This window comes from Lutra lutra, chromosome 9, assembly GCF_902655055.1.
Source record: "Lutra lutra chromosome 9, mLutLut1.2, whole genome shotgun sequence".
Classification (NCBI taxonomy): Eukaryota; Metazoa; Chordata; class Mammalia; order Carnivora; family Mustelidae; genus Lutra; species Lutra lutra.
In genome coordinates this window covers 95,033,381-95,047,792 of record NC_062286.1, presented here as the reverse complement: position 1 = coordinate 95,047,792, position 14,412 = coordinate 95,033,381, and the positions used below count along the sequence as shown (strand labels likewise).

The following is a 14,412-nucleotide window of genomic DNA, read 5'->3' as shown; positions in this document are numbered from 1 at the left end:
CTTGGAGTGGGGAGTGAAATCTGCAGTTTCCAGTCATGGAACGATCTAGGGAGGAAAAGCAGCTCTTTGCATTTGGCACTGCTTAGGTGAGGGTATGCTGAGCAGTTTCAGTGTGAGTCTGGAGTCCCTGGCTCAAGCCCCAGCCCAACCACTTAATCTTGTCAGTTCCTCTTCTGTGAAATGGGGAAGGTAATAATGATAATAGCACCTAGGCCTCGTGTATGGGAAGCCAGTAGCAAGTAGCTTACAAGCCTCAGGTGAAGCTGTAAGCACTTGACATGTTTGTACTCACTGGAGCCTCATGGGCTCTGCCATCTTTCTACAGAGGAGCAGACTGTGGTTCAGAGAAATTAAGTTACTTGTTCAAGGTAGCACAGCTCGTGAAATTATTCTCCTAGAGTAACAATAATTCAATTATGAGGTGTCTAGGGGTGCTGGAAATGGCCATGGATTATGAACTGTTTTTCTTTTTTTATCAAGTTTTCCTTGTGGAAAGTAGTTATAGTTGGTTGTTTTCTTTTCTTAAGATTTTATTAATTTGTCAGAGAGAGAGCATGTGCCTGTGTACAAGCAGGGGGAGCAGTAGGCAGAGGGAGAAGCAGGCTCCCCACTGTGAGAGGAGTGGGATGCAGGGCTTGATCCCAGGACTCTGGGATCATGACCTGAGTTGAAGGCAGGCATTTAACCAACTGAGTCACCCAGGCTCCCAAGTTGGTTGTTTTCTTTCTTATTTTTATTTTATTTTATTTATTTATTTTTTTTTTATGAGAGAGAGAGAGAGCACCAGGATGGGAAGGGGCAGAGGGAGAGGGATAAGCAGACTCCAATGTGGGACTCCATCCCAGGACACTGAGATCATGACCCCAGCCAAAGACAGTCAACCAGCTGAGCCACCCAGTCTCCCCAGGTTGGTTGTTTTCAAAGGCAGACATGATCCTCTAAGGTTTGGTGGCCATGTGTTTTAATTATTTGATTTCCTGGTCAAAGAGCTAGACATTATTGTTGCTATAAATTCTATTATGGTTTTGAGGTGTGTCTATAAGCAAGTTAGGAAATGATCTAGATAAGCAGATTACTGCTGTAATATATTTCATTAAGTATGACTTTGGTTAATTATGTTTATCATTGGGAGAAATCATAGTAATTTTTTTTTTTTTTTTTTTGTGCAAATACTACCTTAAGGTAGAGGGTGCATTAGGACTTCACTTTAGAACTCACTAAGAAGTAGTGTGATTTATCTCTTTAGATGAGGAAAGCTAGGTTTTGGTTGTTAATCAGTTGATATCCTTTAGAGAACTGAAATAATCCTGATTTTTAATCCTTTTACTTTGGTGTTTGCTCAGGCATGAATAATTCTTGTTTCTGTTTTCAGAGCTGTTATACGAAAGAAGAAACATGGAAAGTGGCGCAGTTCTGCTGGAATCCAAATCCTCACCATTCAACCTTCTGCATGAAATGCATCAGCTACGCCTTCTTGGTCACCTGTGTGATGTGACTGTCAGCGTGGAGTACCAGGGCGTCCGTGAAGAGTTCATGGCTCATAAGGCGGTGTTGGCAGCCACCAGCAAATTCTTTAAGGAGATGTTCCTTAATGAGAAGACTGTGGATGGTACAAGGACTAACGTCTATCTAAATGAAGTACAAGTTGTTGACTTTGCCTCATTTCTCGAGTTTGTGTACACTGCAAAGGTACAGGTAGAAGAAGATCGGGTGCAGCGAATGCTGGAAATGGCTGAGAAACTAAAATGTCTGGACTTATCAGAGACTTGTTTTCAGTTGAAGAAACAGATGTTAGAATCTGTACTTCTGGAGTTGCAGAACTTCTCTGAGTCTCAGGAGGCAGAAGGGAGCAGTGGCTCCCAAGCTGCTGTTGCTCCTGACCCCAGGGCAAGTTCCCCTGGGGACAGTCCTCTCACTAATGGCCTTGGGGATTCCTCAGATCCCCTAGTAGAGACAATCAGCAATGGCGTGTTGCCAGATATGCCCCTGAAGAAGTCCAAGGAGAAACCTGACAAGAAAAAAGATGCAATCAAGCCTCCCTACCCCAAAATCAGAAGGGCCAGTGGAAGGCTGGCTGGAAGAAAGGTGTTTGTGGAAATCCCTAAAAAGAAATACACAAGAAGGCTTCGAGAGCAGCAGAAAAGTGCCGAGGACGACATGGGGGACTGCCGAAGCCCAGAGGACCCCAACCCAGAGGCCATGGGAGCAGAGGTGGAGCCCGTCACAAAGCGTGAGGAGGGCGGAGTGGTAGTGGAGGCGGCCCAGGAGCTGCCAAAAGCAGGCAGCAGCGAGGACGCAGGCCACGTGGAGGAGGATGATGACGAGGAGGAGGAGGGTGAGAAGAGGAAGAGCAACTTCAAGTGCACTATCTGTGAAAAAGCCTTTCTGTATGAGAAGAGCTTCCTGAAACATATCCGGCACCACCACGGGGTGGCCACTGAGGTGGTTCATCGCTGCGACACCTGCGGCCAGACCTTTGCCAACCGCTGCAACCTCAAGAGCCACCAGCGCCATGTGCACAGCAGCGAGCGCCACTTCCCATGCGAGCTGTGCGGCAAGAAGTTCAAGCGGAAGAAGGACGTCAAGCGTCACGTGGTGCAGGTGCACGAGGGTGGTGGCGAGCGCCACCAGTGCCAGCAGTGCGGCAAGGGCCTGAGCTCCAAGACGGCGCTGCGGCTGCATGAGCGGACGCACACGGGCCACAAGCCCTATGGCTGCACCGAGTGCGAGGCCAAGTTCTCGCAGCCCTCGGCGCTGAAGACCCACATGAGGTAGGGCCGGGGCCACCGGCCCGAGCCACTGCGAGGGTGCTCTTTGCCTGCCATGCGGCCCGTTTGTGTTCTGAGGATGGGGTTGGGGAGAGATCGAGGTTGTTCTAGGGTTTGACCAGTGTGGCTATGTCTGCAGATGTTCCACTTCTTAATTTGTGGCCTCTAGAAATTGGGGGTCTGCTTTGGGACGTCTGTGAATTTTCTTCCTTGGTGGAGGTGTCTCTTCTTTATTCAGCCTTCCTTCAGGCCCCGGGCTGATGGCTATCCCCCTCACCCTATGCCCAGTGCCAGCACAGAAGCCTGGACATGGAACCCAGGCCCTGCCAGTCTTGTCGCACGGCCACTGCAAGCCAGGCTTTCCCAATCCCAGGGTAGCCTCTGGAGCTTACTGTGCCTGCCATTCTTATACTTGAGGGCCAGTTGGGTTAATGACCTTCATTTCTCTTTTCCTGACTTTATTTAGAACTTGGACCTGTGACCAGCTGGTTCCACGGTCCCATTGAAGATCTCAGTGAGAGGACTCTTAGGGCTTTAGGACCCTCCTCTGGTTGTAGGTGTTCGTTTTTGGGTCTTGGAAAGTGCCACTGGTTAGTCTAACCTTCAGAATGAGGACAGTGTTTTCTGTTCATAATTTTTGACCTGTAGGTGGAGTACACTGGTTTTTAAATAGGTTTCCTTCCAGTGCTGACGGTTTATGCTTGAAATCCAGAGAAGCAGTTTCTCCTCTTTTCTAGACCTGCCATCATCAGGCTGGGGCGTCTTTGGGGTGGTAGCATGGTGTTCATTATCATTTTACTCTGTGATCAGTTAAAACCTTGACATAGGAAGTGCGCAGTGAGTCGTGGTTGATGGCTGCTTCATAGTAGTTGTGAAACTCAAATGCTGATGCACGTTCCTTAGAAACCAGCTTTTTTCAGCATTTTGAGAACCATTCTTTCTGGACTGCTCACGTCATCTTAGGAATCATTGGTAACAGTTTTGAATACATGGAGCTTGGTCAGCCGTAGTCCCCAAGGTGTTTGTGGTCAATTACTCTGATGAGGAAGCTTTGCAAATACTGCATGGTACTATTCAGTGGTGAAGAGAGGGAGCAAAGGCAAGTGTCTGCTGGCCCGGGCCCTGCAGCGTCCCCTGGGGAAGCACAGCAGCCAGCTGGCCTCCAGCAGAAACGAACTTGGGGATGGAGGTCATAGGCCTGTGTACTTCCCCTTCAGCAGTTCTCATTTGGTCTCTTGGAATAACCGTCTTTGCAGGCTAGAGTGGAAATTGTATTGCAAAGTGAGCTTTGAGATACATCCTAAGTTACCATCTGAATGTTGTACTTTCAGAATTCATACAGGGGAAAAACCTTTTGTCTGTGATGAATGTGGTGCAAGATTCACTCAGAACCACATGCTGATTTATCATAAAAGGTGTCACACAGGTAAATACTCAATGCTGTTGTGATTAAATGTCTTTCTAGCTGTAGAAGAAACTGCCATTTAATTTAGAAGTTGGCATCTGCTAAAGTGGTGCAGGCTAAGGCCGTGATATAGCTTTTCCATCTCGAAAGTGAGCAAAAACAAATAACTCAAATATGCCCATGGCTCTCTGGTGCTGGCGTGCTCGTGGTGGCAGCCGTGCACACTGGGCAGTAGGAGCTGACACATGAGTCTTACGTATCAAGAGGTATGAAACAGTTCCTACTGTTCTAGCCCCAAATTCCGTTTCCAGGAATCTGTCTTAAAGCAATTATCCAAAATATGGGAAAAGCTATATGCTCTCATCCCCCTTCTTGCTCTCCCTAATAACAGAGCATTGGAAACAGCCTGATGGTCCAACCACAAGGAAGTGGTTCTCGGCACCTGATGGAGCCACTCCCAGGGCTGTGAATGTTATGAAAAACACCTGTGCTTGGATATGAATTGGAAAATGTACAGTTGTGCACACAACTAATTCCAGTTACATTGAAAACCTGCACATAGAAGACTAGATGAAAATAAATTGCTATATAATGTATTAGGTGGTGGGATTATCTCATTTCTATTTTTCAAAATTTTGTGATGTGATTTTATTATGTGAGGGAGAAAATTCAAGTTGACTCTATTCAAATTGAGCACAGCCATCCTGAGGTTCAGAACCTTGTTGTATAGGATGTAGAATCTAACTGGCGTACACTGCTGTTATCATACTGATCCACTTCTTTCCTGCTTGCATTTAAAAATTTTTATCTCTAAAGACTGCCATATGAGCCTCAAGTTCAAATGCAGGCAAAGCAGAGCTGAGGCGTTTAATGATGGGAATTACTGACACCCTGAATAAGAATTGGTGCCTAATGGAAGATTGGGGATGGAGGTGAGGTCAGGTCACACTGAAGCATTAAGTGAGCACCGGTCAGTTGATGAAAATATTAATGTATTCAGGGTCTTTTAAAGCCAGTATTTTTATTTTGATGTTTGTAAAGTCAGGGGCACACCTAATGATCAGATGAGTCTGATTTGTGGGATTAAAAGAATGAAACTATGCAACATGAAGTGGAAACATTTTTCTCCTGTTCTGTAAACCAGCCCAGGTTGGTTGGAGTTGCTGCCCCAGAACAGTGGTGCATATGTATCCATGTAAACTTCCTCTCCTCTCAGGGGACACTTTGGTCCTGATAAAGTGCCACACCAGTGCTGCTTGGAAAAATCCCAACAACTCCCCCAAACAAGTCATAATATTAGTTTCTTGTTTGGAATGACTGAGTTTACAAAATGTGGGCCGACTAATGATCTAATTCTAGGCTAGTGGAACCCTTCTTAGGATTCCCAAGGATATTTTACCTGAACTTGCAGGAAGTAGCAGGCATCCTACACGAATAGATGTTTTAGGACAGTTTCAATGTGAAGATGTCACGTGCTGTGACTTCATGTGTTCTAGAGTGTGGGCCAGCTTGTCTAGGGTTCTGGTGCTTGTAGCATTTCTAACTTTCTGTCTCACCTTTTCATGTAGGTGAAAGACCTTTCATGTGTGAAACATGTGGCAAGAGTTTTGCTTCTAAGGAGTATTTAAAACATCACAATAGAATCCATACTGGATCCAAACCCTTTAAATGTGAAGTTTGTTTCAGGACTTTTGCCCAGCGGAATTCACTCTACCAGCACATTAAAGTCCATACAGGTATGGCTGGCATGTCTCTAGGGAAGGGAGTGTAGCAAGGATAATGTCCCAAAAGTTTTATGTTTACTAGAAAACTATTTAGAATTTAGCGTTGTTTTGTGTGTCATATAGCATTTTTAAATTTCTGAGTTTCTAGTTTCTGGCTCTCACAAACTGGAAAGGTAGGAGTGTTTGGATGTGGATGTGGATATGTGGACTTTTTAACACTTTCAGATTAGAATTCGGAGTAATGGTCCAGATATATTAGTGTACACACACACAAATTCAGTTATTATGGCAGTTGGAATTTTATATTCTATTACTGTGGAAAACAGGTGGAAGTTCTGTAGATGTAGTGCCCGCTTTTGGCTTTGGCCCTTATGGTAAACCCCCAAAAGTTTAGCATAAACTCCTGATGTCACAGGAGTAGATTTGTACCTGTCAGTTGACTCTTGAGTCGTTCCCAGCATAGCCTTCCGACTGCTGCTTTCCAATGGTCTAGCAGCATGATTCCAGAGCATACCAGAATTCAACACAGTAGGCCGGAGAGATCAACCAGTGACTTTCTTCTCTTCCCATCTCAGGGGAACGTCCTTATTGCTGTGACCAGTGTGGGAAGCAGTTCACCCAGCTCAACGCTCTCCAGCGTCACCATCGCATCCACACGGGGGAGAAGCCATTCATGTGTAACGCGTGCGGGCGGACATTCACGGACAAGTCCACCCTCCGGCGGCATACCTCGGTAAGCAGCAGCGCAGTTTCTGCATGACAAATCGCTGGTCCCAGGTGCATGTAACTCTAGACAGAAATGCCAGCCATCATTCCATAGGGTGGTTGTAGAAGAAGACAGTGGGCCTTTCCTTTTCAGGTTTTCTCTGCAGGGAGCACATTCACAGTGTGAACGAAGAACTGAGTCTTGGGTCCCCAAGAGCACAGTCTGTGACATGTGCTTCTTAACAGTGACAGTGGTGGTAGAGAAATAGTTGGCCATTAGTGGAAGGTATTTTGCCGTGGTGGAAACTAAATTGAAGTTGAAAAGAGACCATTGTTGTAAAAGATGTTCTTGTTCAGAGACACGTTGTGACTTCTGTTTTGTGTTTGATTTGTAGATACATGATAAGAATACTCCATGGAAGTCTTTCCTTGTTATTGTAGATGGCTCTCCCAAGAACGATGACACGCACAAGACTGAGCAGCCGGATGAAGAATATACGTCATCCAAACTTTCGGATAAATTGCTGTCTTTTGCAGAAAATGGCCATTTTCACAACCTCGCCACAGTCCAAGGCAGTGTATCCACGGTGCATGAGAACAGTTCTGCAGACCCAGCCTGCAAGTCGGACGATTGCGTGGTGTCTCAGGATACACTGCTGGCCACCACCATCAGTGAGCTCAGTGAGCTGACTCCACAGGCAGACACGATGCCAACACAGCTTCACTCGCTGACCAACATGGAATGAGAGCTTTGGTGCCTGCCAGGCAGATCCTACGCTGCGTCTCCGCATGTGTGATTGCTGTATGCAGGTTCACGTCAGGGGCTAAGACGAAGAGCTGTCTGCGAGCAGAGTGGGCAAGAATACCTTCTGCACATTTTCCTGAATCTCTGCTAACTTGCACGTCTTTATCAAAGCATTTTTAGAGCTTCCCCTTAAAAAATCCCAGTCTGCATGATCTCAGCTATGCTTGATCGACAAAGCAGTTAACATGACCTCACTGGATCCTGGTGCAGGTCGTATGCATAATGCTTGTCCTGATGTGTAGGAAGTTTGGACAACTATGGAACTGTAGAATACAGAGCCCTGGCCCAGCTCATGAAGTTAATGTTAGTGATCTCCTTGGTCTCTCAGCCTGCCTTACCCCTCTGTGTGGGTTTAGTTCCCTGATGATTTTAAGCTATTTTTCTACCAAGCTGAAATAAAACTGGGACCATGTATTTTCATGCTCTTTGCTGTTGAACTGAAGGAAGTCGATTTGCTTGGGGACCCTTGAGTTGGGACTGAAGAAATGGATGGTTGCATTCATTCTCTTCCACCTCCTGTCTGTAGGCACTAAAAAAGGAATGACAAATTGAACACCTGAAAAATGGCTTTCTGTAATCTGTACTCACAGCACATTCACAGCTAGGAAGTTGGCCATAGAGTAACTGCTGAAATTAAGTGTGGCTGTTGGGTTTCATTCCTAAAGTCTGATTAGGTAAAAGCTGTCCTACCAAAGATTCTAGCAGCAAATGGTGTAGTGTTTTTGCAGAAGTGTAAAAAGTGAAGAGGCTTTAGAACACTTGAAACACTGTGGAGTCCTTTTATTCACAAGTAGCAATGAGGTGATCTGGCAAATTTTAGAGTGTTAGTATTTTTGGCTAGGTTTTCCTGACTTAACTTTGTGACTTTTAGAAATGCAGAATTTCTCTTTTATGTATCAAGAGCTTGAAACAGGCGAGTATTTCCCTCACATTTCTTTCCTTGGGAACATGTGAGCACATAAGCAGAAGGGACCAAAACCCTTGGAACTTGTCTTTGATTATGCCTTAAGAGTGGATTGTGAAGAACCAGGAACTTTGCCTTCAGTGCTCCTGTGGCTGGCTCATGCTGGCCTTCTGCTTAAAATGAATTTGCAGTGAAGTTAATTCTTTATTTGCTAAGCCTGATTCTTGGTTCCAGTGGCTTGGGTGTGTGGCTGCATGCTAAGTGCTTTGACTCACATGTAACCCTCAACATAATAATTTAAAGAGAGAACCCGAAGAATTTTTTTGTTCACTAGTTGTTTTCCTTATATTTTAATTTATTAAACTTGCTGTGAAAACATGTTCACTTTCTAAGAGAAAGGTACTTTATCCTAAGTTCCAGGATGAAGATAGAGCTGTACCATGCCAGAAACTAATGTGGGAAGACTCCCTAAATGCTTATTTTGTTTTAACTTTTAACATGTTAAGTAAATACTAAAACCACTCTAAGATGTTTTAGGTGCTGATAACATGTTTCACACTTGCTCTTGAAGATGGCAGTACTGAATTTTCAGTGATGACAGTGTATCCTGGTTGTGTTTACAGAACAGCAACAGTGAAACTGTCACACAAGCATTTTACTTTTGGTAAGAATGAGCCTGCCCAGCTGATGTACTGTTTCATGGAATAAAGTCATCTTAATGGAAGGAATTTAAATAATAGATTATTTTGTTACCTACTGGAAAAATTTTTGTCTTGAATTTGTTTCTTTAGAATTCTACAAAAAAATCATTTAATGTGTTAATAAATGTTTGCTTTCTAAAATGTTTTGCAAATCTGAAGTTTATTTCCACTGTTAGAATCTAGGCTCTGTAGAAATAAGATTCTTAACTGGAACAAGTATAATTCTCTTCCATTTCATGGGCAATGAACTATAAAATCAGGGTCTGTAGTCCTAGGATTGTCTACGTAACTGGACTACATATGGACTCCAGATGTGAAAGCCTGGTGGTGAGGGACGCTGGCCTCCTGTAAGGGACGGCTGACCACCTGTGCAGTTGGTGCTGGGATGCAGAGAGGCCTTTTCAGTGTGATGTGACAGGCTTCGTCACAGCTGTGTCTCCAACTAGACCCATTTCTGTCCTTACCAGGAAAGTAAGGCTGCACCCGAGAGCAGAGAAATGCAAAAACCCTGCAGAAAACCCAGCACAGAGGGATTTGTGGGGTGTCATGATTTCTCTTAATCCAAGTACAGTCTTGCTGAGAGAAAACAAGGCTGCCGTCTGAGTATATGGGTCCCAAAAGTGTGATCAGAAAGTGCCCAAAGTGCTGGTGCTGTTCCTCCCACAGCATCATGAAAGGCGACGGTGATTTAGTGCCTTCCAAACATTTTGTGGGAAGTGCTCGCAGCACAAAGTCTAAAGCACTCTGCCACCTTTGATTTTACCCAAATTTGTTCAGAATTTGAAGAAAGCCATGTGGTGGTGGTGGTGGTGGGTAGAGAAGACCTTTATACTAACTGACTTTAAGAGAAATATGGTTTTGCTATATGTGATAATCCAAACCAACAAATCTGAGAGTAAGTTTTAATTCTAACCTGTTCAATTTTATACCTTGCCACACCAGGGCAAGGGCAATTTTTGGAGACCAAATGAGTGCTTGTCTCTTAACTAATAAAAATAAACTTGGTGGTGGTCATGTTACTTGAAGTAACAATATTATTTTGGTGGGAAGTAGGAGGCCCGAGATACTCTTACAAAGAGGCATTCACTTGTACCAAGTGGCCTCAAATAACCAAGCAGGCTATAAACATGGCTTGGAAGGCCATCTGGCGTAACATCCTAGTTGAGCCCTGGAAAGCACCCACTTACCTCGGCCAATCTGTATGAGGACCCTTACCACAGCTGACAAAACCAGGTTTTAAACCACCATGGTGGCTTCCATTAGGAAAGGATTCGAAGAGACATCTGAATGACACAGATCAACTCAGAATGCCTAGACTGGAACAGCCTGTTCTACCATTCATTTTTTTAAATTTGCTTTGGAATACCTTTAAATTGTGAACATACTGATGGACCTGACCACTGTTCTCAGAGGGCAGGAGCCGGCCTACACTAGCCCCTACCCCCAACCACATCCCCCTCCCCAGAACTTGAGTCCCAAGTGGCCTGTGGCTCGACCTGCCTCAGGGACATGTCACCCCCCAAGACATCCTGCAGAGTGACATGAATACCCACACTATGAACAGACTTGAGGGGCTTCAGGGTTCCTCACTCTCCCACCCACACCTAACAGTTTTCTCGAAACCCATCCTCCTTGCACCTGGCAGGTGACTGTGGCCTAAGGGATGCCAGCAAAAGTCCTTGCCAGGTGTGGCCAGAATGAACAACACCATGTGAACCCAGGGACTGCACCTACAGGCTAGAACCAGGGCTTCCACATAAACCCTCTGCTAGCAGATCTGCTACAGTGCCTTGCATTTTCAAGTGATGGAGGTTTTGAGGTAGCTAAACTGTTTGGATGGATATTCGAAGAGCCCAGCAAATAATATCCATTGCCTTAAACCTTAATGGGAACTCCTTCAAGGAAAGGAAGCTACTCTTGATTTGTATAAATTTACATAGGAAAGACCCATCAAAATACTCATAATTTCCACTTTATTTTCTGTACAGGGGGACATAAAACATACATATTCTTTCTGCTAAGGTAGAGTGATCGTCACATGGTTAGTTTTCATAACATAATCCTCCACCCGAGAACACGAGGGAGGAGACCCCGCAGTGCCCGACACAGCACTGCGCAGGCGGGAGCCTGCTCCAGGCCACAGCTCACACTGCAGGCAGGCAGGTTGCAGATGCCATGCTGTGCTGCCGGGTCCCCTGAAGGAAGCCACAGAAGTTGCATTTGGACATTTTAAATGCACAGTATCAGAGAAAACAATAAATGCACACACTTTGGTTACAGGGATGTCATCACACACTGTCACAACTGTGCAAAAATACTGTTCTCAAATCATTAAATAAAAAAGGAACTCACACAACTATAAAAATGTTGCCACAAAAAGCAAAGCTTTCCTGTAAGAAATTTTAACTGACTCTGACTATGATCTAACTCCAGATTTGATAAAATACAAGAACCGGAACATAAATGGTCATTATATTTTATTCATAAAGTACATTCTGTAACTCCTTAAAACCTAACTCGGGCCTCATGGTACTATCCTATGTTGACAGGACATTTCAAAAGTTTGGATAATGTTAATGGACTTTCTTCTCATTCTCTTATCTTCTGGCAGTTCTGTTCTAGCCATTACAAGTATTTTTACTTTTTTCATGTGAAATATTAAAAACAAAAAATTCTTAACCCAGCCACTGATCCCAGTGTTTATTTTAAGACAAACAAGCAACTCTCCAACTGACATAACAAAACGGTACCAGTATTGTTTTTACAAACCACACCTCTTTCTCAGACAGGGGTCTGACGGGACCATGTTGAAAGCTGAAGGAATCCTAAGAGAAACCATTTGGTTCTTACTTTAAGTGGTCACATCAGAAGGTCCTTTTAACAAGTGAAAACAAACCTTGCACACTAGTAATGAAACAAGCATCCTGGCAGGCTAGGATTTAAATGCTCTCCAGATGAGAGAGACTTACAGTCTGAGGACACAGACAACAAAAGCACCCTCCTTCCCATACCTCACTTTTACAAAAGTGCATTTGGCTGGTTGTGGAACAGATGAGGCATAGGAACCCACACTCTGCTCTAATCATTTCTTCGTAAGAGATTCTGACAGGAAGTGAAAAAGTACCAAAAGGGCTGCATTCCAAATTGTACTATAAGTGATAGCCAACTTTCTTCTAAGAATCCCAGACCTTTAAAGGAAGGAACATTCATCAGATCCCAGGGCGAAAGGCTAGAGTGTCCACATCTTCTGATCCATTCAGCCCACCCTGTGACCTCTCTGACCTTCCTCTCCACCAGGCTATGTTGGCATAGGTGACCCCACAACCACAGCTAGGAAATCCACAGTGACCCGAAGGACAGCCTCTAATACCAGGCATCAGCTGGCCCTATCCAGCTACTTTCTCCCTCATCTCAGCCCAACCTGCTCACCAGACCCTTGCCTTCCTCCATACTCAGCCCTTTTTGTGGCGTACCCTCTACTTCCGCCCAACAAAAGCCTACCAATCCCAGTGGAGGGACATCCAAAAATGAAAACACCCTTCAAATGCCAGTTTCCATCTGACCTAACATGGGAAGTTTCACTATTTGTCTTTAATGATAGCAGCATAATTTTAGAAAGACCTACAAGCTAGGACTGGCAAAGAAATACACATCAAACTTAAGTCAGTTAAGCATAAAAATACAGAGAAGAGGGGCACCTGGGTGGCTCAGTGGATTAAGCCGCTGCCTTCGGCTCAGGTCATGATCTCGGGGTCCTGGGATCGAGTCCCGCATCGGGCTCCCTGCTCAGCAGGGTGCCTGCTTCCCTCTCTCTCTCTCTGCCTGCCTCTCCGTCTACTTGTGATCTCTCTCTGTCAAATAAATAAATAAAATCTTTAAAAAAAAATACAGAGAAGATTCAGAAAACAAGACCATGTCTAAAGCACAGTATCAGCATGTTAAATTCATAAATCAATAGAGCAAATATTATGTAAACCAAAATGACAACTAAATTCAAACATTCAAGCCAAAATGACTCCACTAGCTGAGAAGAAAATAAATTTTCCTCAGAAGCTCGTTGACCTTCTTCCCCAACTGGACATATGGTAAACCTCTGTACCGTATTTATACCACCTAACCCATCACGTTTAATTAAAGGGTAAAATTAATGACCTGGTCTCTCTGTGGCCTTGACAAGGATTCACATGGTAGTGGCACACCAGGCATCATCTCAACGTGGACAAGTGTATGAACGTGAAAGTAAACAAAAGGACATGCCTTTCAAATCACTTTTATGTGAATATAAAGGGTTCCACCCCAACTAAAAGTGGGAACTATCTCCAGGAAAAGGAAAAACTGTTTTGTACAGATCTCTAGTGTGTGAAGGAGTATAAATCCATCAGACTCACCCTGACATTGGCCCACACACATCAGCAAGCCCTGCCAGGAAGGTCCCTTTTCTCACAATGTTAAGTAAGTGATGCTGGCAGACCCCGGCTGTTCTGAATTTTTGCATGCATGTTAGCCAACACAACAATATAAAAAGCAAACAAATGGTCACTAGCACCATCAAAAGAATCACAAGAACAACAAAAACCATTTCTAGTAAGTAAAGCCATAAAGCTCATTCCTAACAACCATCCTGAACTAAACATGTAAACTTAGAGAATACATCCAGGTGCGAATTTGTGGAAAGTATGCAAAGCATCTATTACAATGATTAGGCTGGGTACTCCAGTCTAAGAAAATGACATAAAAATACACGAGAAAGTTAAACACAGGCTCTGCTGATATCAAAACAACAGGAATAAGATTCTGAAGTAGTTCTCAGAAAACTCTGGGTCTCTGACAAACATGAAATAGCCCATTGCACCCACAATATGCACAGGAGCTTCCCAGCCGTCCACTTCACGAAGACACAAACACAGGGAGCTTAAACACACAGATGGTTTGGCCCATGTGCAACAGAATTAAGCCATTTAATGGGCATCCTGTAAAGATCATGTGGCCCTAACATGAAACTAAAGAGGAGTCAGCTGCATGCCACAAAGACATAAATGTTCACTTTAGGTCTCCGTCTCCTTCTCCATCCCCTTGGATGGACTTTTTGATACGAAGCAACATGGTCGTGAGCCACTGATCCAAGCGAGATATTGAGTCAAATTCCTTCACCTAGTTTAAAAAAAAAGGGGGGGGGGAACAGGAATTAGTCTATGGAATATAATCAAAACACAAAAAACCCCACCCCAAGCTATCTAAACATTACTAAGTGATAATCCTCCAATTTTCTTCATTTAAATCCTTCATTCTAGTTTATAAATTTTCTTCATGAAAAATGGTTTGTTTATATCATTCATTCCAGTTTATAACTCTCTTCATTAAAATGGCTTGTGTGTTCTGTGACTATTTTGATGGAGCTAG

General features: G+C 44.1%; 2 protein-coding genes across 11 annotated transcripts in view; one reads left to right on the top strand and one right to left on the bottom strand.

Moving 5' to 3' along the window:
* Positions 1–9,153, top strand: part of GZF1 (GDNF inducible zinc finger protein 1) — a 37,327-nt gene extending 28,174 nt beyond the window's left edge. For 6 of the 8 annotated variants that reach the window (XM_047744682.1, XM_047744679.1, XM_047744678.1 and 3 more), the window contains 5 exons: positions 1,373–2,771; positions 4,100–4,194; positions 5,742–5,909; positions 6,473–6,630; positions 6,998–9,153. In XM_047744682.1, coding sequence (XP_047600638.1) covers positions 1,396–2,771; positions 4,100–4,194; positions 5,742–5,909; positions 6,473–6,630; positions 6,998–7,348 — 2,148 coding nt within the window. In that variant the 5' untranslated portion in view covers positions 1,373–1,395 and the 3' untranslated portion in view covers positions 7,349–9,153. Of the gene's footprint in view, positions 1–858; positions 908–1,372; positions 2,772–4,099; positions 4,195–5,741; positions 5,910–6,472; positions 6,631–6,997 lie in introns of those variants that run through there. The other 2 variants (XM_047744683.1, XM_047744684.1) reach the window with 2 other exon arrangements.
* A 3,632-nt stretch (positions 9,154–12,785) lies between these two features.
* The window catches only part of NAPB (NSF attachment protein beta), a 45,481-nt gene continuing 43,854 nt past the window's right edge, over positions 12,786–14,412 (bottom strand). For all 3 annotated transcript variants that reach the window (XM_047746050.1, XM_047746051.1, XM_047746052.1), the window contains one exon: positions 12,786–14,163. In XM_047746050.1, the coding sequence (XP_047602006.1) occupies positions 14,053–14,163 (111 nt within the window). In that variant the 3' untranslated portion in view covers positions 12,786–14,052. The remainder of the gene's footprint in view (positions 14,164–14,412) is intronic.